Genomic DNA, 24,899 nt, shown 5'->3' with positions numbered 1-24,899 from the left:
CTTATGAGTTGTAGGGAAACGCCCTTCTCAACGGTCAAGAATATTGAGGGTTTTTTCAATTCATACATCTACACCAAGCACTTCTCGTAATTTATTATATTTTTCTTCTTTTGCTGAAGACGGGGCTCGAACTCACAACATTTGTCATAGAATAATGAAGATACGAGTATAGACAACCAAAAGATAGTTTTGTCTTTCTATCCAAGTGGCTCTCAGCACGCTTTTGCATAGTCAACATGCTGATTAACGTGTTCGACCTACTCGACTCGGAATCACACATTTCATTTTATTCTTCAAGAATTTAAGTTGATTATTCCCGTATTTTTCGATGTCATCACGTACGAGTAGTTTTCACTTATCTTTTATCATAGAACAATTTTTAAATGACAAATATCCTACAGTTTATGATATGTTTGACATTTTAGAATTGAGTGTATTCAAAATTCTCACTCAAACCCCTGAAACGATATAGACGACATCCGCTGATTCGTATTTTTTCGGTGAGAAACGGTGAGATCATTTCTTCGTCTATATTTTCATTAGTCTATGCCTCTGTTTGTTTTGTGGTCTGACGCGACCTATCTGTGGTATACGAGCATACATTATGTTACAATCCTCTGTAAAGCTACTTTTTCTATATTTCTGTTAACCGTATTTATAACATACCTTAAGGCGATTAAAATAATTTGTTTTCGAAAAGAAACCCTTTATAGTGCAGAAAATATTAATGTATTCATAGTATACGTGCAATATAAATATCCGAAGGGAGTATTCGATTTGGTTCAAATTTGGTACATCGCAATATTGTTATCAAACTTATATCGAGTTCGGTGAGATGGGCAATATCGGTCCACTTCTTCTTGCACCTTCCCCACAAAAGGTTGAAATTTTCAAAGAACATATTTAACTGCACAGAAAGAGAAAGGATAATTCAATTTTGCTCCAACTTAGCCAATCCTCATATTTGCCTCAGTTCTAGGTCAGGTGCAAAAATGGACAATATCGGCCCACTCCATCTAGTACCTCCCCCACAAAAGGGTCAAAATTTTGAAAAATTATAACGCTTATAAAATGTGATATAAGATTTTGATTGTCTTCAAATTCCACACCTCCCATTAATTTTATTAACCCACAATCTTGTGTTAAGATGGAATATGTCGGTATACTCCTTCTGGTACCTACCCCACAAAAAGTCGAAATTTTCAAAAAGAAATATATTTTACTGCTGAGTAAGAGAAAGGATAAGCCAATTTTGCTCCAACTCTGCGAATCCCAATATTTGCATCAGTGCTAGGTCAGGTGCGAAAATGGACAGTATAGGTCCACTCCATCAAGTACATCCCCCACAAAGGTCAACATTTTGAGTAATTTTAACTCTTATAAAGTGTGATGTAAGTATTCGATTGCTATCAAATTACACACATCAGAACATTTTTATTAACCCAATGTCTGGTATGTCTGAATATCTAAGAAGCTCATGAAACGTCAAATGAATATTTAATTTCATTCAAATTTGGCACATCTCAATATTTGTATTAACTCAAGATCTGTTATTAAGATGGTAGAAATCGGACTTTTCCTTCCGGTACCTCCCCCACAAAGGGTGAAAATTTAGAATATCCACGAAGCTCATAAAACGCGAAATTAACATCCGATTCCATTCAGACTTGGTGTATCTCAATATTTCCATTAACAAAACAAAGCGGAATAAGCGTCCAACTCAAACTCTTCAAATTTTACACACACAAACATTTTTGCTAACACAAGATCTGTTCTCAAGACCATATATTTCTGCGTATCCCTTCTGGTTCCTCACCCACAAAGGGTCGCCTCTTTCATACTTTTATCTGTCATGACTTGCGAAATTAGTCAACTATTTTTTACAACTTGATATATATATAAACCTGAGATCAATAAATATATATGTTCGATTTTTTTCTGTCAACAATTTGAATAATAATAACAGAAGTGCAAATATATTTTTATATTCGATCTTTGGCTGAGGGTATACATCTGTCGGAAAATCCGACTGATACTTTTTACTTGTTTTATTTTTCATTTAAACCTCATTTTTAAAGACTTCCAACAATTACTCCTGACTTTCATCCCAATGTGGGAAGGTGTGAAAATCTCGCACATATAAAATGTTTCATCGTGTTGATCATTGACCTATGTCAATAATACTAACAAAAATGTTTTGAAGTTTATCGAACAAACAACTTTATTACTTAACAATTAAAAAATGCATTGAAACAACAACTTAAGCTTCGGGGGCAACGGGCAAATGAGCGCCTTGGGGTTGGAAACCGTTTTCATCAGCAACATAGTTGACAGAGTAGGTAACGCCATCATCACCAACGTAGGTGAAGGAACCCTTGACGACAATAGCTTCTTCTTCAGTGCCAACGTTCTTCAACTGACCGGAAGCTTGACCCTCGACACCATCACTGGTGGCATAACTGCAAGTAAACGAATGGGGGTTTGTGGAATGTTAGGATAATGCCGATCACATAGAAGGTAATAGCGAGGGAGAGCAGTCTTCAATGTAGTACTTACGCATAGTTGAAACCTTCGGGTCCGACATCGGATTCGTTCTTAAGTACTTCAGCATCAGGACGAGGAGCGGCCAAGGCAACGGCGAAGAGGGCGGCGAAGACAACGATGAATTTCATTTTGGTTGGTTTTTTGTGTTGTTCAATGTCTTGATTAGATCAATGGTTGAATGTGTTATGATTTTGGATGTTATCAGTTTTAGTTTTTATACTCAGATTTTTTGCTTCAACTTTAGCTTGGCAAAAATTCAAAAATCTCTGTGACCTCGAAACTTAATTTGAAACTTATTAAACTGGTATCAGAGCTCATTTGTGTTTCGTCTGCCTAATTCATGTTTCGTCTACAGATTCATCGGCATCTGTCATTGATGCAAATGATGCAAATAACTGGATTTTCTTTTTCTTTTTTTTTTTTTTGCTTCGAAGAAAAGGTAATTTTATTAAACTAGAATATAAACTATGACTATTTGGAATAATTATTTTAATGAGAAACATAAAAAAAAAACTGAACTGGATATGACATTTTGCACATGCAGTTTTCGCATTTATTTCCCAGTGGTGTACTTCAACATATTGGATTCAAAACGCTTATTTTTATACCCTCAGCCATATGGCTAGAGAGGGTATATAACATTTGCCTAAATTTTAGACCCTAGGTCTTTTTGGACCAAAACTTTTTCAGGACATTTGGAGTCGATCTGTCTGTCCGTTCGTCTGTCTGCCTGACTTGCTAGTGCGTACAATAACTCTCGAAGGGAGTATCTGATTTGATCCAAACTTGATACATCGTGATATTATTATCAAACTTAGAATTGAGTTTAAAGATGGGCAATATCGATACATTCCATCCGGCAATTCCCACACAAAATGTCGAAATTTTCACAAAAAAAAAAAAATACTGCACAGGAAGAGAAAGAATAGTCCGATTTTACTCCAACTTTGCAAATCCTAATATTTCATCAGCTACGTCAGCTGACCTGACGTAGCACTCCACAAACCGTCAAAATTTTGAATAATTATACTCTTATAAAATGTGATGTAAGAGTCCGATTATCTCCAAATTACCCAGATCACAATATTTTTGTTAACCCAAGGTCTGGTTTGAGGATGGAATGTATTCATGAAGTTCATAAAACGCGAAGTTAAAATTCGACTCTATTCAGACTTGACACATCTTAATATTTCCATAAAGCCATGATCTGTAATAAAGATGGTAGAGATCGGACCATTCGTTCTGGTACCTCCCCCACAAAGGGTCAAAGTTTTAAATAACCAAAACGATCATAAAATCCGAAGTAAGCATCCTGTTCTCGGTCCACTCCTTCTGGTACCTCTTCCACAAAGGGTCAACTTTTTGTATATTCATGAAGCTTTTTAAACACAAAATTAACAGCACATCTTAATATTTCCATAAACCCAAGATCTGTTATAAAGATCGTACGGATCGGACCATTTCTTCTGGTAAATAGGGTTCAAGATTTTTGGAAAACAAAACGCTCAAAGAAAGTGAAATAAGAATCCAACTCTCCTTAGATTTTGCACATCCAAAGCTTTTTGCGAACGCATGTTTTGTTGAGAAGATGGTATATATCTGCCAACCCCTTCTGGTACCTCAACCACAAAGGGTCACAATTTCCAATATTTATATCTGTCAAAACCTGCGAAACAAGTCAGCGATTCTTTGCAACTTGCTATATTTAATTATTGCCCTTAATCAGAAATCTGATATGAATATAGAATTTATGATTTCGCATAAAATTGGATATACATTTACCAGTTCGATTTCCTTCAAATTTTGCCCATACCAATCTTTTTATCTGTATTAGTTGAAGTATGAAAATGTAATACATCGGTCCGCTATATCTGTTACCTAACGCATAAATCCACATAAAATTTGCACATATCTCATATAAAGTATAGGAAGTAGCCGATATAGTCCAAATCTGGAACGTTGTAATATTTTTACCTGTTTTAGGTCAGATACGAATTGGTCAATAATAACCAACTGCTTCTGATCCTCCCAAAAGGTCAACAGTTTGAATAATCTTAACTGAAGATTGGGGGCTATACGATATCGTGGTCCTATATATACATTTCTTTTCCAGGGGGTTTAGTGCTTAAAAAGAACTTCAAGTATGGATTTTTAAACAATTCCATTGGAAAATGTAGATATAATCATCAAAATACCGAATATAGGGAGGTTCGTTATAATTTGGCTACAATCATCAAAAAACCAGATATCGGGTCTACCGTTATATGGGGGCTATACGATATCGTGGACCGATAAAGCCCATCATCGAACTTGACCTGCCTGCACACCAAGGACTGAGAAGTGCAAAATTTTAGCTTCCTATCTTTATTCATTTTGACCCTAGACTCTAAATTCCAATTTTAACAATTCCGTGCATAAATGTGACTAGGGTTATCAAAATACTGAATATCTAGGGGTACCAATATTTGGAAACATTGGACCAATGTGGACATAAAAAAGACAATGTTTTGGAACTAGTTGTTCTAGTTCATAACACAAATCAAAATATATTTAAACAGTAGAACATCGGAAGGGGGTATACATTTGTCGGCATAACCGATTGATACTTTTTAACATTTTGTTACAAAAAAGGATATAAAGATTCAACCCAATTGTTGTCAATATCCTCCTCTTCAATTTTTATACCCTCCACCATAGTATGGAGGGTATATATAGTTTGTCATTTCGTTTGTAACACATCGAAATATACATTTTAGACCCCACCATGTAATATATATTCTATGTCGATTTACCGATGTCCGCCCGTCTATCCGTCTGTGGAAGTCACTCAAGCTTCCGAACGAAATGAAGTAGGTTGATAAATTTTGGAATTGAAAATTGGCCATATAGGTCCGGTATAGCCCCCACCTCTCTATTTTCGGTATTTTGGTGATTTTTCACCGCAAATGTTTCAAATTTGGTATTTGAAGTTCGTAATAGATATTACAGCCTATGACAGAAAATTGTCTGTGCAGGTCCACGTCTTCGTATAGCCCTCATATAACGGTACCTCCCGATATTCGGTATTTTGATGATCTTTGCGACATTATTCACCGGAATTGTTTCAAATTTAGTATTTGAAGTTCGTAATGGAAACTACATCTAATGACAGAAAACTCCCTGTTCAGGTCCACGTCTTCGTATAGCCCCCATATAACGGCACCTCCCGATATTCGGTATTTTTATGATTTCAGGGACATTTTTCACCGGAATTGTTTCAAATTTTGTTTTTGAAATTCGTAATGGATACTACAGCCTATGACAAAAAGTTGTCTGTGCAGGTCCACGTTTTGGTATAGTCCCCATATAATGTCACCTCCCTATAATTTTTTGATGATTTTAGCTTCATTTTCACCGATTTTTTGCAAGTTTCGCATTTGAATATTGTAATGGCTTATGACAATACTTGCCCATGCAGGTCTTATAAACCCTAATATAATGACTGCATTCGATATTTTTAAGATTTTAATAGAATTTTTTACGGATTTTTTTTTTTTTTTTTTTTGAAAATTTTCAAATTCGTTCCACATTGTAGGTATTCGAAGTTCGGCCCGGCCGAACTTAAAGCTTTTTCACTTGTTGTGAAAAAAATCGTTGAACATGGCCCGATAAGGAAAAAACAATGGCCCAAAGTATGCTTGCGGGTTATCGGTGCCCCACAGGCGACAAATGTCCTCCTCATCTTTCGAAAATTAAATTTTTGCATACGTTCTGCAACTTAACCATGATTTTCAAAGTAATGTCGCAATATTTCCCAATTTTGCTGAAGTAAAAACCAAACCATATTCCTTTAGAGTGTGTGTTAAACTAACCCTTTTTGTACTCATATTTTTGTACTCATACCAGCGGAACTATTCCTTTTTCTGTTACCTGATGTAATCGTTTGAAATCTTATTCTACAGGGAACATTGTGACAACAAATAATTCTGTACTCGATTTGTGAATTTCATGTTTGGGCATAAATTTAAAAATAAAAGCCAGACTCTAAAATAGTCACTCAATCACTCAACAATCCACATTTCTTCCCTTTTTTGAGAAAAAAAAATCAACCTTGATGGAGGATTCATTCATGTCTGCAGCAAAAACCCCGTTTCGCCATCCACTCGATTGGAAATTCATTAACAAATCAATTTCAAACTTTATTCAATTAAATGCAATCGGCGATTGCCGCCTGCCGACGACTACTAGTTTGCACTTCATTGTTGACATTTCGCCAATTTGTAAACATTTATTTTTTATTATCTCGTTGTCCTGTTCTGGTTCGCTTTTCCCTCCGTTCAGCATTTGATTTTATGTTTTCGACAATTGTTTGTTAATTTGGATTTTTTTAATTGTTCTTTTTATTATAACATCAACGGAGCCAATGTTGAGATTGAAATTCGCAATAAATGGAACGGAAAGTGTTGCTGCTGCTGTGCAGAAAGTCATTAAAAAGCGCCACAAGCTGGTGCTGGTACTGGTGGTGTTGCTGATGCTGCTAGGCCAAGCGAAACAAATGAAATTTTTTAAATCCATGGGATATGCATTGGATTGAACGACAGTAGTTCAAAATAACGAGAATGTATTAATTTGCCTACACGAAATACAAAATTATTAATTTATTCAATTTTCGTCAAAACACAAGTTGGACAAACAAACTAAAGCCTTTGACGGAAATAATTTCTGTCGACAGCCAAAAGTTATGAATAGCCAGCATAGCTGTGTATTTTATTGGCACAAATTAAATGGAGATCATATTAATATCGAAACCACGAGCATGTGCGTCACTGCACCGACTGATAACATTAATTTCATTTAAATACCTATTAGAGCCGTCCGTCTGGTAGTGGTTAGCCCGCCAAGTTATCAATTAGTATGCAAATCTTCAATGCGGCATCGAATTAATATTTTGCTTTGGCAACAATTTTCAAATCAATTTGCATAGATTTTAATAAAAATCGATGTCGTCAAAGCGAATACAACGATAATTGTTAATGGTAGTATTTGCATTAAGACCTGCATTTAGGTAATAAATAAGAAAATTAACTTTTCACGGGATTCTCTGCAGCGAACTAAAATTCTAATGTCATGGAGAGGGCATATTACCAAAGAGAGACTCCAATAGCCAATGGATGCGGCTAGAATTCCGAAATGTTCGAATGTAATTCATTGTGCGTGACCCCGTTTTTAGAAATTCGAACTTAAACGTTACCAGAAGGTACAAAAATGTATTTTTTTATTTTTAAATTGGGCTTAAAATAGAAGAATGTTGGCATTTTTTCGGGGGATTCTGTTTTATTTTGTTATTGCAAAATCGTAAGTGTTAATACCATAATTGATGTTTTTATAAAACAACATTTACTTAATGCTTGTTCTTAATTTAAACCAGTAAGAAAAAGTCAAAAGTCGGGCGGGGCCGACTATACAGGATGAGATGAAAAAACTGCAACCAACTTCAGACTATCGTTAGAGCACTCCAACATTTAAATGTGAATAAATATTTTGTGTCTTGTACCATCGCTCGTTACCGTGATACTGGTGCGTAGTTTGACGTCAAGGAATTGGACGGAAGAAAACAGCAACATCAGCAGAAATGGTTCGAAAAGTAAAGAAGCGACTTGATCGAAACCCGCAGAACAACATTCGGGCAGCGTGTGACGGTTTCATTGGCCATTTGAAGGCCATAATTCGTGCCAAATGTGACCCATTTGAACAAATCTAAATCTATTCTAAAATATGATGCTATTTCCGACATGCAAAAATTATAGCGTTTGACTTTGTTGCAGTTTTTTATCTCACCCTGTGTGATACCCTACACCAATATGCATAATTAGTAACAAAAGAATTTATTTGAAATAGACCATACAACCAATAAACATTTGACTTTAGATGAGTTAAAGTTTGGTTTCAGCAGGAACTAATATAGGGGAGGCATATCCAATTCTGAATCGATTTTTACTAAATTTGACGGAGACATTTTAATCTTCTATACCAAATCACATTGCTATAGAGTGTATGATATCACTTCGAAAAGGATTACATTAAAAAATATATATCAGAGCCGAGTTCCACAAAATGGAAACGTATGTCCCGAAATTCACTCCATTTGAGCTGATGTAAGCCATTATTTGCACAATAAGCCTGAAATCGGATTAAGGATATATATGGAAGCTATATCCAAATATTAGTCGCTATCGATAAAATTTGGCAAAAGTATTTCTGAGCTCTATAAGATATCTGAAACCAAATATCATTGTTATTACGAATAAGAGGGACTTAAACATCAAATCGGTAAAAAAATATATATGGGAGCTATATCTGAACCGATTTTCTCCAAATTTGATGTACTTGCTTCTAGACTGAATTTGTCGGATGCACCAAAATTCATGTCATTAGAACTGATATTAGCCATTTGGCGTACAAATAACCCGAAATCGGTTGAAGATGTAATGAGAGCTATATCCAATTCTCAACCGATCATGATAAAATTTGGCAGGGGTAATTCTGGAATGTATCTGACATTTGGTACCAAATATAATTGTTGTGAAGTGCATATTACGCATGCGAGGGACTTAAAACCCCAAATCGGATAAAACATATATATGGGAGCTATAGCTATATCTCATTTTGTAACAATTCTGGGGTGGAGCATGCTGAGTGCGATGGTGCTGAGTTCTGTTGGAATACAAGGTTTGCGGCCAAAATGGTTACGTGCCCAAGGCTTAAATACACCCTCCAGATATTTTAGCGATAATATTGAGCATTTATTCTGATGCCACGGTCGAATAATACGAGCGGAGAGCGACCATCGGCTGTTATGTCGGCCCACGCCATCACCTTGGCCGGCGCTTGAGTTCTGGTGGCCAAGAGAAGTAGCACATTTTAAGCTGACCTCAATATTTGCCGAATGAAATATTGCGAGCCATTTTTCGGCTACTGCGACGCTGGTTTCGATCAAGTCGCTTCTTTACTTTTCGAACCATTTCTGCTGATGTTGCTGTTTTTTTCTGTCCACTTTCTTAACGTCGCGCTACGCTACCAGAATCACGGTAACGAGCAATGGTACGAGAAATAAAGGATTTATTCACATTTAAATCCTGGAATGCTCTAACGAAAGCCACTTCTGCGGGGTCCAGCCAAATATAAAGAAATCACACTATGACGATGGAGTTCCATCACGAATAACATTTTTTCTGTAAAATTCTCACCAAAATACTTTTTTACGCTTGTAAACAATATAATAAGCTGTCACTGGAATAATTGTAACAGCTCTTGGACGAGTGGCTTAGAGATGACACCAGTCTGAAGTTGGTTGCAGTTTTTTCATCTCACCATGCATAATTATACCTGGGGTCTAAAATGCAATTATTCCTTACCAACTGTCTGGTAACAACTATATATAAAGTAATCCATCTCAGATTAATTTTTTATGAGATTAATATTTCTATTTTTATTAAATAAGTATTTTCATTTTTTTTTCAGGTAAATACAAATAATTAGTATTTATACCAATGTAAGTTGATGGCCCGGGGAATATAAACAGGTAAAACAAAATGAATACATTGCGCCAATAACTCAGATTCATACATATCTTTGAACAAATTCACTTAACATTCGTTTTTCGACAACAACTCTCCGATATGGTACTAAAATCCCCATTCGATTCTAAAGTAAATATTCAAGATGTACGTGTAAGTGTGTATGGAGTTGGGAGTTTTTTGTGTGCATGTCTTTCTTGTATGTGATTTTGTGAAAACCCTTTTTGGAAACAGTTGCAGCAAACCAGCCTCTAGCATAAAACTATCCTATCGCGTTCCAACGTTAACACAACGCGGAAAACGTATTGAATTTATGAAGCAATGTCTGGAAAATGTCAAATCCAGACCATCTCATGTGCAGTCTGCCTTCCTTTGCACATTTCGAGAGAATCCATCTGTCCCCTTTTGCAAAAGGCAAAATGTTTGTCAATTGAATGAAATTTCGAAATTCTTTTTAGCAGTTTGCCATTTTCTCGAAGTTGTTCAATAAAACGTCTTTCTGATGTGGAACATTATTTGCAGGCAATTGCAGTCGACGTCAGGTGTACGTGACACGCTAGTATGTAAATTGTATTGTATGTATGTGACAAAATATATTTCTTTATTTAAAGCTTTTAAATATTGAGGATTAAATTCCAAAAAAAAAAAATAAATTAAATCGACTTAAAAAGAAAGGAAATAGTCTGATATTAAAATAGTAGAAATGCGACTAAAATATCGCATATTTATTTGATGAATATTTGCAATCTTTTAAATTTGGTATATTAACGGTACTAACGATTAGTTGGACGTATTGCTTTTTAGTAATTCATTGTTGGGATCGAAAGTCTAAAAAGATGTCTGGTAGTGTCCAATCCCAGCAAAAACTTTCATTACTAATAATAAGCTTCCTTGCCAAGTTTTGTCACTCAGTTGCAGGCGATTATTCTTTTAACCAACCCTAAAGCATACATTGTAGAAATGTCTCTTCAAAATTTTGCCAATATCAATTTCGTAAAATGCGAATTAAATGTAGAAGAAAGTCTGTCAAATAAGATAAAAATCGGTTCAGATATAGCATGCTCCGATGTATATACAATGATATTCGGTGAAAGATATCAGATACGGCCTAGAAATACCTTTGGCAAATTTTGGTGAAAACGATTCAGAAATAAATATAGCTCCCACATATATTATCACTTCTTATTTGATGGATCATGTGATCAAGTTCCGATCAAAATTAAATCTGACATCATAGATCGATCTAGATGTCTCACAAATTCACAACATGAATGGAAATATATTAATTTTTTATATCGGTCTGATTTCCTACTAATAAAGAGATACAAATGCAAGAGAACCATATTTTAAAAAAAGTACAAAAACGACAATTAAAAAAGCAGCTAAGTTCGTTCGGGCCGAACTTTTAATATACTTCACCATTTTGAAGGAACTTGAAAATGTCCAAAAAATTACATTGAAAAATACGAACCATATATCGGAAAGCCGATATATGAGGGCTGTTCGAAAACGTGGTCCTGCATATACAATTTTTTGTCATAGGCTATAGCACCTATTAGAAACTTTAAATAGGAAATTTGAAACAATTCCGGTAAAAATGTCTCTAATATAATCAAAATGGAAACAACTCTGGCGAATAATGCTGCTAATATCATCAGAAAAGGGATGTGCCGTTATATGTAGGCTATATGAAGAAGTGGACCTACATAAACAATTCGCCGTCATAGGTTGCAGTACCCATTTCGAACTTCAAACACGAAATTTGAAACAGTTTCGGTGAATTTTGTTCTTAAAGTCATCAAAATACCGAATAAAAGGAGGTATCATTATATGGAGGCTATACGATATCGTGTACCGATATATCCCATCTTCGCAGGTGCCTGCAGACAAAAGACTGATCTGCTTCCAAAATTTTAGCTTCCTATCTTTATTCATTTTGACTCTAGCGTGATTTCATCAGACGGACGGACAGGGCTAGAATTTTACGATGACGATAAATATAAAGTATATAAAAGTTAGGTCTAAAAGTATGATTTCGATTAGTTACAAACTGAATGGCGAACTTAATATACCCTCCGTACTATGTATAGTGAAGGGTATAAAAACAAACAAAACAGAAAACTAGATCAATGTACATTCACGCAAAACCTGTTGACTATCTTCACCATTTTTTAAATCAAATAAAAATTGCAAAACAACGACACGAGTTTTTTGTTGATTATAAAGGATGAAATTCCATACTAAGATACAAAACAAAATATCTTAGGTCATTCTCTATATTTTAGGTCATTTTGTAAGTTATTGAGTGCCGGCTTAACTCTAGTTTAGTAAATTTTATTTTAATTTTTTTTATTAAATTTTGCCAGAGGTAGCTGTTTGCACCCTGATTCCGTCAAAGTATTTTTCTATTGGGGACGGACGGGGATATTTGACCTGAAAGTCCGGTTCCAAGACTCGGGTTAGACCTGGATCTACTAAACCGATATGTACAACACCGACTACGCGAAGTAAAGTGTTTTATTCTGAAAACATCATTTCAATATACTGAGTCCAAAAACCCTTATCTCTGGATCCAAGAAATATAATAACACATATTGTAGCATTTTAAAAAGGTTATAGTGTCAACTATTATTTGCCATAAATGTAGTAGTCTCCCAAAATAGAGCCTCATTGACTTTTGGTATTTTTTTTTTAAATCCTGGTCCAAAAAATCAATCAATGATTAGCTTTCAAATTATACCTATATTGTACATATCGGTTAATTAGACCCGGGTCTTAGACCCGGACTTTTGGGTCAAATATCCGGTTATTCAGGTCTGTTCCCCAAGAAAAAATACTTTCCCTGAATCAGGGTGCAAATACCTACTACATCTGAAAATATGTTAAGTCCCTAACGACATTTTCCAGGCGAAGTGTCTGCAATTTGATATCTTCGATATTTTATTTAGAATTTGCTGGTGTAATTTTTTTCGATCTATGGAGCTTTTGACCAAATATACATAGTGAAAGGCCCCGGTATAATTTTGCAATTTTCGATTTTAGCTCTGACAACATTTTTAGGATAGACACCTCTCATGGAATTATGATGAATTTAAGCACTTATTGGATACCACGATGTTTCGCCTTACCGATTATAAATCTATCGCATTTGTCCAAGCTCTTCTACTGTCACAACTATTTCAAATGAAAACAAAACAACATCAACCAGAAACAAAATATTTAAATGTAGTTTAAGCTTAGCTGTCAACGACATATTTAAATGAAACGAGCGTGTAATCCTTTTATTCGGTTGTCAATTGTGCGATTACAGCTGGCACAATTCCAACGGCGGCAACAAATAAATCGTCAATTCCATCCGAAACAGCATCAAACAAAAAAAAAAACGAGGATCCCATACAACTACATTTTTCAAATGGTAAATTCGGCTTGGTATTCATTCAGCAGCACTTGTTTTGTTTTTATTCGTTGAATACTTTTGTGTATTTTTTTTTAGTTTTGGCGATTTGCTGGATACGTCCATTTTACAATTTACACTCTACTAGTATTGTAGTTTTTATTGTCTATAAAAAAAAATCGTGTGCCCATACTAACTCAAACAATTGCAATTACATGTACACATTCACACTCCTGTATGTATGTCACATTGACAAATGTTGGAGGACGCTCACAGGTCCTGGCGAATTCACATGTGTTTTGGTTATGTTAGCCAACCTCTCTGACATTCGTTTATGTACAACATATTTCCGTTTCCCATGTGTCAACTCTTTTTTCGTTTCTTTTTTTTTTTGCACGAAATTAAATTGTTTTGCATTCATTTGTAACAGAAGAACTGCTTGTCAGTCGGAAAAAGTGTAAACGGAAGTTTTCCCCCAAAATGCATGGCAATGATAGAAAAATGGCTAAGGTTGCAACGTCAGAGAGGTGAGGTGTAAATATTTGTGTATGTTTAAGATGGGTGAACTATCGGAAAAGGTAATTTTGGTTAACTTTTGGATATGTACACATATGTGTGAAAATTGTATACTTGTATTTGGTCCTACCATATCAACGACGACATCAATGACAGATAGCTTGGATGTTTTCAATAGCAGTTCGATAAAACGTTGTATTTATAATATTACAACAACATTGGATTAAGCCAGATTTTTAAGGGAATTCACTCTAATTGGGTATTTAATGTTCGCAATAAGTACTGAAAATAAGTAAGTTGCTGTTTTGAGATAGAAAAATATTTCCTTAAATTAGAAATACTTCCCTCTTCGTTACTATTTTGGAGGAAAAGGAAAGAATTAAGAGAAACACAAGAACTAGCGTAGGAAAAGTTGTGGTTTTTATACCCTCAGTCATATGGTCTCGTGCCGCATTGAAAAATCGGTTTTAGACCCAAGGTCTCTTTGGACAAATCTGTTTCAGGACATTTGGATCCGATCCGTCCGTCTGTCTTGCCGGCTGGTGCGATATATCTCGAAAGGAGTATCAGATTTTGACCAAACTTGGTACACCGTAATATTATTATCAAACCTAGACCGATGTCGGAGATGTTCAATATCGGTCCACTCCTTCCGGTACATCTCCCACAAAAGGTCGAAATTTTTAAAAAAATATTTTATTGCACAGAACGAGAAAGGATAATCCGATTTTGCTTCAACTTTGCAAATCCTAATATTTGCACCATGGACAATACCGGCCCCTCTTCAAGTACCTCCCCACAAAGGGTCAAAATTTCAAATACTTCTAACTCATATAAAATTTGATGTTGTACGCGATGTCACTCAAACTTCTTCCACCTCAATTCTACACCGAACTCAGGAAATTAGCGAACTAAAGCCAGCTAGACCCTAGACAGCGAAGGTATTTTGTTAATTGGGTATTGGAGAGACAACATGAAAATCCAGATTTTGTCGATAAAATCAACTTCAGTGACAAGGCCCATTTTCATCTTTATGGCTCCGTCAATAAGCAGAATTGTCGCATTTGGGGTGAGGAAAATTATTGATAAAATTATTACGATGTTCTAAGTTGGACCAAATCTGACTCCCCTTTCTAGATTTTTTGTGCACACAAAACAGTCTGACAGGCGGATGGACGCACAATCTTAGAACGACTCCAAGTGGTCCAAAGAAACCTAGGGTCTAAAACCGTTATTTCGATGAGACACATTTTGGACGTATCGTAAAATATATGTCATCTGTATCTATGTAGCTAAGGGTTGTTATCTTTTGCGAGTTGCAAATATCAAATTAAAACAATTCCATGGTCCCAAAAATCAAAAAAAGTACCGTTATATGGGTGCTATCTAAAAACGTAGACCTCTATAGAATGTTAAAAACCTAAAAACACTGAATATCGGGAGGTACAATTATATGGGGGCCAAACGAAAACGTGGACTAATCTACTAAGATGTACGCAAGATCTTAGTGAACATCTTTCAAGACCACTGGACTTGAGAAAGGACAAGAAAGTGGTTAACTGAGCCTATAGGTAAGTTTTGGCAGCTGATTGCGTCGTTGAATTTCGAATGAATGGGATTTATGAGTCTGTATACGGGAAATGGGTTTAATAATTGATTGCGATTGAAGATTAAAGTTATGGCAGGTGACCGCTACTTCGTCAGCGAAAAGTCCACTTTAACTCTTTTGATTAATTCCAACATTTTGTGTTTAATCAGTTTGATAAAAAGTACTAATCAAAACTTCATATACCGTATTAAATTTTTAAAGTTTCAATGTTTTATATATAACTAGCAAGTGCCCGGCTGAATTTAAATTGAGTGAATTTGGAATATATTAAATCAATTGAAGCACTAATTTCGTTTTACATCGAAAATAGTTGCTTTGCATATAATAAATTCATACGTATGTACAAAATGGTACTTTTCTGTCTAATAATTTGCTCACCAATGCACAGTGGTCGAGGTCGTATGGGATCAGCGGCCAAAAATACTTTCAGTGCAGATATCAATATGAATCTTTGGTTATGGATATGGTCGGTGCATATTTTGGCATGGTCCCATTACAACGTACCTCCCGAATAAGGGTTATTTGCCCAATTCTTGTCACATTTCTACACCAGATTGTTCTTAAACCTATTTCCATGAATTGACTTTCATACCAAATTTCTAGTTTTTACCACTATCCGTTAACATAGTTTCAAATGGTATCTATTTTATATTATATATAGTTATTACTATTTAATAATCCCAATCCCTTACCAAAAAAAACACATTTAGTGTTATTTAGTACTATTTAGAGTTCAGGCAGTATCCGTTCACGTAATACCAAATGTTGTACCATTCGGTACCTTTGGTGCACAACAAAGTTCAGCATTTCATTCTTATCGGTTCGCCTAAATACAAATTTATCAAATTTAGTACCATATAGTACAGATAAATATAAATGTGCAAAACTTCCTCCATATCCCAATCCTAAACTCTGCCAGTAATGTAATTTTAAATTTCAGGATTCCAGCCCCACCGACCTCATTACATTGACTCTACTCCGCAACTTTGATTCCCATTCCAAATTTCAAGTTAGTAGTTCTAACCGTTCATATGATACGAAATGGTACCAAATGTAGTACATTTTAGTACTCTTGGAGTTCTAGCTCTATTGCTTCCTCAAATACAAAGGGTACCATATTTATTACTTTTTAATACTTTTCGTACCGTTCTAGTACGTATTTCCAAAAACCCAGCCTTAACTGACCCCTTCGGACCAAGAGGGACCTTCACCTAAAATTTAAAAAATTATAATTTCTATGTCTGGGCTTTGATGAATCGTTAAGTGGGTTCGGTTAGGTTAAAGGACGCGCGGTTGACGTTTCGTAGCCGCTTCTGGGAGACCTTCTGTTCCATAGCGTTCATCCTAAATGAAGAAAGTGGAAAGAAAGAACGATTGGTGGAAAAGGTGAAGATATAATTGATAAGAAATAGTGTTATAAGGGTAATCCAGGGCTAAAAATTTCCTCGTGTCGTCTTTATCCACTTAAGTTTCTGGCTAATTGAAGAATTACTCTAGGGTCAGTGTTAGAGGCAGTTGTTCCCCCACCAACCTGTGTCTTACCTTAATGAGTGCTGGACAGTGGCAGAGCAAATGTTCGATCGTTTCAATTTCGCGGTTTTATTTCGAGGTCATTGCCCTCACATTGCAGTTTTAAATCAGGTTTCGACAAGGACAGTAGCGATTTTGTTCTCTTCTCAGACAGTATGGGGCAGATTCTTTTGGAGATGCTACATCTCTCAGAGTATTATCCATGAAATACCTGTAAGAAGTGGGTGATTTGACCCAGTTCTCAGCTTCAATGATAGCTCATTCGGACACTAGTCTAGCGAATTCGTCTGTAGTCTCATTGCCTGGAATATTGTAAATACCAGGAACCCAATTGAGCTTAATGAACAACCCAGTGTTTTCCAAGGATCTCCTTTGTTCCAACAGCCCCTGACTTAATGGTGGAGGAGTTTAAAGCTTTCAGCACCGCTTTGCTAGCGACATGTATAGTCACCGGACCGTTAACCTCGCTTTTTTGACCGCAAAGATTTTCCCCAGGAACACGCTACACTTGTTTTTAAGCCCGAATATTTCACGAACATTAAGGGTGTCACAGAAGACACCAACTTCCGTTCCGCATTCCATCTTTGAACCGTCAGTATAAACAGCTTTGCCGCCGAAAGGTGGATTGCTACAAGCCCAGGCGTCCCTGTTAGGTATGTGGATGTCAGATGGGTCAAAGCTCAACCGTGGTGAAATATAATCACTTGTGTTGGCTTCCACACCCACATTCCTTACACGCCCTAAGATGGCCCCAATCGTTAAGTAAGTCAGTCAATTACTTTACTCTTTTATTAATATAGATGGCAAGAGCTTCGCCTTTGCTTCAAGGAGCCAAATATGGCAATATCACCGAAAGAATTACACAGAGTGTAGCTTTTTATATGAACTTGCTTGTATATATGGTTTAAACAAGCTTAGACTGGATACATATTTCAGACCTTAATTTGAATGTCGGTACCAAAATCAATTCATAATTTTGGTACACTCTTATTGTTCCCCAGCCATACCCCGGTTACCAGAACTTTGCTTTAAAATATATCAAGATTGATCCAGGTTGCTTATAGAGACTTCATGGACCTCTGAATGGTGTTTCTTCTGACTTTCTATTTATCCAATAATTTAAAAGTAGTTGTTGTAAAATATTTGTTTAAAACTAATTACAAAATTCCTAAATTGTCATAGTTTGCAATTTGAACTGTTTGAACTTTAAAATGAATGTTATTAATTTCAATATTTTACTTTAAATTGTTATTACCCATCTACCTACCTTCGCATATTTATGGATCATAAATATTTTGGCACAATGCCACAATTTTACCTTTCTGCCCAGCCGAATGTAGGTAGGAATGGCTGTAACTGCTGCCATTGTGTCGGAATAAAAACAATTTGTTCACTTCCAATGGATATTTACAATATGGCATTGCTTTCACTTGTATTCACTGAAATACTCAAATTGACGAAGAATATTACTGCAGTCAAGTCAGCTATACTATGGTCGATTGTAGAAGAAGGAGGTGCCTAATAAAACGGTGTTAAGCATATGTTCCAAGTCTGCTAAATTAACTTTCCATTAAACTTTGAGTTGTATTGAAAAATAAGTGAGGTTAAAAACGATTTGTTGCCAAAGATTTTGCGACAATCATTGCGACAGTCGGGACAAAAGTGTTGCATGCAATATCGTTGTTGTTGTTGTGTGAAATTTATTGTCTGTAAATAATTTTCATCGATTGCTCACTCATTCAGGCGTGACACTGCAATTGCTAAATAATTCATAAAATCCCTTGGAACTTTAATTCGCAAACATTTACTCGGACAATCGTTGACTTGTTGAAGCGCATTTCGCTGGCGCCCACCGTTCACATAAAAAATACTTCATTGACTTTACGACCGTCTAAGATTTTCCTCATGGCAATCACAATCAGCAAAAATAAATACTTATAAATAATGCATGAGGACTTAATGGATTGGAAGAAAAAAAGGCGCTTGGAACTTACCGTTTGTCCCGACGTGTTTGTGACGTTCGAATGTAACCGTTGCCCATTGTGCCGCCATAGCAAAGGCTGTGACTTTGTCCGGATCCTATTTTGGCTGGTGAAACAAATTTGCCACCGTAGCAGCAGAAACAACACGAACCCAACAGTTGCAACAGGACCAGGCAGGCTATGCGAGAACTTTGTACGAAAATTCAACTCGTGATTAAAGTTGGATTTGAGAAGCTGCGACCAGCGTTGGCAACAATTGGCGAATGCCGGCAAAAATCTGAAATTTAATAAATGAATGGATGAATGAATTAAGACAACTGTTTGGGTGAAAACAGAAGGGATATATTTTAAAAGGAATGACGTTTTTGTGAATGGTCTCCCGCACCCCTTCTTGATGGTCATTCATGGCGTTTGGAGGTGAAAGAAAATCGCTGACAATTAAAGCCATTTTGTGGCTTTTCATGTCACAGTGCTGACGACACTGCTGATGTGATAATTGTGACACTAAAAGTTTTAACATGATTATGGTTGCTCGTTCGCTTGGTGCTGGTCTGTTCGTTCCCCCGTTCATTCACTCAGTCAGTCAGTCAGCCAGCCAGTCACAGTGAAAGGTAGCCCATTCATTAGTCCTTTCATGTTGCTCAACATGAATTGAAGGAAATCTCTTTTACGCCAGGTGCTGAAGAGGAATAACATAATCCCTTTCCTTTGAACGGGATTTCGCACAGGACATAATAAAGTTATTAAAATTCTTTGAACTGTAACTGTTTTGTGGTGCTTTTGAGTGTTCTCATGCCACAGTATTTTATTCTATTAAAACTTACTTTTTATGTTTTCGAAACTTTGTTTAACAACAAAATGAAATAAAAATATTAATTAAGAAGAATGCGCGAGAATAACCAAAAAGACATGAACATAAAAAGTTAAGGGAAGGAAAGGAGGAAACAGCCTCGTTGCAGGAAAATGTGGGTATCGAGAAAGACATTGTAGTTTTGCTATTTTTTCTGTTCAAATATGGACCTACAAACATTTAAATATTTTAGAAAAATATTTTAAACCCTCATAGATCGAAAATTTCAAATTCGATTTTCAACGTCAACATTTTGAAAAATTATATATCCTATAAAATTAGAAATGAGGGCTAGATTGTCTGCAATTTTCGAGCATCTAAATTCTGCAAAAATTCTGGTGTGAAGGTGGGATGTGTCGGTCCTCTCCTTCTGAAACCTCTCCAACAACGGGTGAAAATGTTGAATACCTATATCTATGTCTATAAAAGAGGAAAAGGTTTGTACGTTCCATTTTTTTTTTTTTTGTATCTTTGTAATTTATATACTCAAAACCTACTTAACAGATTTTCCTGAAAATCTCAACATATATACAGTATCGCATGAAAGTAACATAGGCTACATAAATTTTTCAAATTCCACTTGGAACTGATCTAACATCAGCATCGGAGGTACCTCTAAAAAATTCAGTTTTTGTGTGGACATCTCAATTGATCGGTTATAGGTACAGTTTTCACATTCGGAACGTGTGACGGAATGCAGTACAAATATAAATTTGTCAAATTATATCTGAAATCGCTTCAGATTTGCATATAGCTCCCATTAATATTTTCGACCGATTTCAGGTATTTGTTACAAATACGACATATATTTCCGATTGTAATAAAATAATCAGAAAGAGTGACGAAATTTGGAGGAAAAAGTAAAAATTTCGAATTGCAGGGTGAGATAAAAAACTACAACAAAGTCAAACACCATAATTTTTACATTCTTTTTTAAATTTTATTGAATGTCGGAAATAGTATCAAATTTTAGAATAATAAATTGGTCACCTTTAACACGAATTATGGCCTTCAAACGGCCAATGAAACCGTCCCACGCTGCCCGAATGTTGATCTGCGGTATTTTGGCCCATTCCCAGCGAAGCGCTTGCTTGAGGTGATCGACACTTTGGTATTTTTTAGTGCCAAACTTGCTTTCCAAAATAATCCAGACTCAATAGTCCAACGTATTGGTATCCGGAGATTTTGGTGGCCATTATGCGCTGAAAATGAAACGTGGAACCTCATTTTGTAACCATTCTTGTGTGCTGAGTGCGTTGGTACTGAGTCCTGTTTGAATGTCCAAGGTCAGCGGCCAAAATATTTGCGTGCCCAAGACTTTAATGCAGCCTCCAGAATATTTTCGCGATAATATTAGGCATTTATTCTGATACCTCGGTCGATTAATACGAGCGGAGAGCGACCATCGGCTGTTATGGCGGCCCACACCATCACCATTGCCATGCCGAGCTCATTTTTCCATATTTGCCGAATGGAATATTGCGGTATGTTCAACTCACGAGCCATTTTTCGGCCACTGCGACGTTTCGATCATGTCGTTTTTTCACTTTTGGAACCATTTCTGCTGATGTTGCTGTTTCCTTCCGTCCACTTCCTTGACATCGTTGAAATCACACTATCACGCTTCAATTTCATCCCGAAAACCTTTTTTCTGGAAAATTCTCACCAAAATGCTTTTGTGCGCTTCTAAACAATATAATGAGCTGTCACTGTAATAATTTTTACAGCTGTCGGACGAGTGGCTTAGAAATGGCAGCAGTCTAAAATTGGTTGCAGTTTTTCATCTCACCCTGTACTTCAAATGAAATCCACTGGAGTTAGTGTAAACGTACTTTAATGTACAAAAAGTCTTTTTTACGGGCTAAAGTCTTCGGCTGTCTTCGTAAAAAATAATGGAGCGTAGGATGAACAAGTAAAAATGAATTAAACAAAATCAATCTAAAACTTCTTTGTTATTTTACGAAGAAGCCAGTCAATGATTAAATCCAGTATTTTTTTTTTTTTTTACTTTTCTGTACCTTTATGACATTTAAAATTCTTTTCTTGGTTATGGTCGTTTCTGAATCTGAATTCTATTCATATTTTGAAACAAAAAGTACATGCCAACCAAATGGCAAAGCCAGAAGTGTCCACATTCATAGGCATTAAACGAAAATTTGTTAAAATTGTCGCAACATAAAATGACAGTTTCTGTGTCTGTTGTTGATATCACTTTCATTTCAAATGTAATGCACTCCAGCACGAGACGCTTTTAGTACGGACTAACACCCACCCACTCATGTTTGCTACAACTTGTGTACGTACTTGTCTAGAAGCAGGCAGCATCATCGTCATAGTCAAGTACGAATATGTACTTGGGTTGGCAGGAAGCATATCGTTTATCCTTACGTCAGTTAGTTCATACAATGATAATCACAGCGTCAACTAACGACATACAAAATACTCATGGTAATGCATTAGTCAAGGGGAGAAATGGAATGATATTTGAGACCCCTTGGATTAAAAATAAACGCATTAGCTACGTCCAAGAAGAGACTATAATTGATTTAAATTAAAAAATATTAACTGTGCATTTATTTGGCTAAATGCGAAGATTGTTTCCATGGAATTCTACCTAAGGCCTTTTTTTATTATTCTAATGTTGGCCGAAAAAAACACCAAAAAGGAAGAAAACATCAAAATTGATTTCACAAACCTTATATTTTTACAAATCCGAGATATTAATCAAATATTTTTAGAAAAAAAAAACAAAAGAAGACTGCAGCTGGCCTAACCATGTCACTTGGCATGTAAACCTTGATCATAACTAAATATTTTGTTTTATATCAACAATGGCATGAATGACAGCAAAGCTGCTTGAGACAATCAAAAGGTCACTATCAAGTTTATAAAAAATATAAATAATAAAATTTAGACAAGTGTTGTAGAATCTAAATGGCAAACAGCAAGTGAGCAAGTATTTTCTAAGAATTTCAAACATTTTGAAATTGGAAATGTGTATAGAAGGCAGCAAAGACAGTAATTTAAATTATGTAGGTATGACATGTGTACATAAGGTAGTCAGAACTTGGCTTAGACACTGTTTACAATGATATACCAGCAAAAAACTTAGTAGGTTAAACTAATGGATTGTTTCTAAAAACTATAAAGTAAAGAACTTATTTTCCTCATTTCAAAGCAATCATTAACGTCGGTACTGATTGAATGCGTTGTGAGATTGAGACTCGCCAACTAAGAAAAACATACTAAAATGTGATGAATTCGGGCAAAAATTTGGTAAGCGTATGTGTCATTTTTAGCATTACCAGTAATGAAAACTACATACCCTCTGCGTTACGAGAAAGCTAACAAGTTAAACAGTACCAGTCGGTCTTGGCGTTATGATTATTCAAACTGTTGGCCCTTAATGGGGGAAGTTCCGAAAAAGTGGATCAATATTGTCCATTTCGTATCTGACCAAAGTCTAATATAAATGTTGCGACGTACCAGGTCTGGGCTAAATTGACTACTTTCTTCACATTTGATGGGATTTATAATAATTTTTGGAAAGTGTTTAAATATGGCAAAGGCATATTATAATGTAATAAGATGAGACATTTCATTGTTACTTTTATTCAAGAGAAGGCGTTTTTAGTAGAAAAATATGTTATGTCACCATATCGTGACATAGCATTATGTTATATTATAACAGAGCTGACAATTTTATATGGTTTTTATGGATTCTATGTGCACAGAAATGCTCTGGAATAGATTTTTGAGACCATGTATATCATATCTGTTACTTTTTCCCCGGTTTTCCTCCATTTTTTCGCAGTTTCGGAATAACATATTTCTGTAAATTTTCTAATGCATTTTTTTATGACGTCTGCCATCTATTACCTGATAGACAAAATCTTTACAGTTTTATATCTTTGAGTATACATGAGGTAGAATACATTGCCGACCAATGTATACCACTTCATGTGATAAAAATATTCCACTCGGAACATTTTTTTCAAATTTTATAAGAATAATAATCAAAATGTTAAACTTTTGAGGAGTGGACCCATAGATTCCATATTCACATCAGATCCCTGGTTGTGAGAGATATACCAAGTTCGAAAAGAATCGCTGACTTGTTTAGCAAGTTATGAGATATATAAATACTGACAATTGTGAACCTTCAGCTTCATACCAGATCTTGTGTTATTAGAAATATTGGAATGTGCTATAATTAAACAGTATCAGATGCTTGTTTCGCATCTTATGAGATATATAATTATTCAAAATTTTGAGCCGTTTTGGGTGAGGTACCAGACAGAGTATACCAATATATCCCATCGTCACACCAGATAAGTTTGTTAATACAAATATTGGAATGTGTGAAATTTTAAAAGAATCAGGTGCTTATTTCGCATTTTCCGAGATATATAATTATTCAAAATTTTGAGCCGTTTGGGGGGAGGGAGGTACCACAAGGAGTTGTCCGATATATTTTATCATTACTACTATTATATCTTTTGTTGGTATATGTTTTGAGATGTGCACAACTTGGAGACAATCGGACTATTATTTCACATTGTATAAGAGTTATTATAATTCAAAATTTTCAACCTTTGTGCGGGAGTTTCTAGAATGAGGAGGCGGCTATAGCCCATCTTCATACTAGACCTTGTTCTGGTGGAAATATTAGGATGTGCCACATTGGAAAAGGATCGAATGCTTATTTCACCAGTTATGTGCGTCATAGGAGTGGTCCGTTCTTGATGCCAAATCATGTGTTGAAAACATATTGACATGTGGAAATTTGAAGACAATCGGATTCTTATTTCACATTGTATAAGAGTTATAATTATTCACAATTTTGACCCTTTGTGGCATAGGTACTTGATGGAGTGGGCCGATGTATTCCATTTTCGTACCATACCCAACGCTTATA

At 35.7% G+C, this 24,899-nt stretch overlaps 2 protein-coding genes across 9 annotated transcripts in view; one reads left to right on the top strand and one right to left on the bottom strand.

Annotated features, from left to right (window-relative positions):
• The window catches only part of LOC101892637 (calcium uniporter protein, mitochondrial), a 266,622-nt gene that overhangs the window by 206,320 nt on the left and 35,403 nt on the right, over positions 1-24,899 (top strand). The window lies entirely within an intron of this gene.
• LOC101901545 (larval cuticle protein 65Ag1) lies at positions 2,204-2,746 on the bottom strand. Its single transcript, XM_005190060.4, has 2 exons — positions 2,557-2,746; positions 2,204-2,459 (listed from the first exon to the last, which is right to left on the bottom strand). The coding sequence occupies exons 1-2, from the start codon at positions 2,670-2,672 to the stop codon at positions 2,261-2,263; spliced, it is 315 nt and encodes a 104-aa protein (XP_005190117.1). The 5' UTR covers positions 2,673-2,746; the 3' UTR covers positions 2,204-2,260.

Source organism: Musca domestica, unplaced genomic scaffold, assembly GCF_030504385.1.
Source record: "Musca domestica strain aabys unplaced genomic scaffold, Musca_domestica.polishedcontigs.V.1.1 9, whole genome shotgun sequence".
NCBI classification, from domain to species: domain Eukaryota; kingdom Metazoa; phylum Arthropoda; class Insecta; order Diptera; family Muscidae; genus Musca; species Musca domestica.
The sequence above is the reverse complement of the archived record's forward strand: the minus strand, read 5'-3'. Positions and strand labels throughout refer to the sequence as shown.

Excerpts from the sequence above, each read along its gene's own strand:
- LOC101901545 (XM_005190060.4), bottom strand. The coding sequence starts at position 2,672 with ATGAAATTCATCGTTGTCTTCGCCGCCCTCTTCGCCGTTGCCTTGGCC. Across the intron at positions 2,460-2,556 it reads CCCGAAGGTTTCAACTATGC|TTATGCCACCAGTGATGGTG; the intron begins GTAAGTACTACA and ends GTTTACTTGCAG.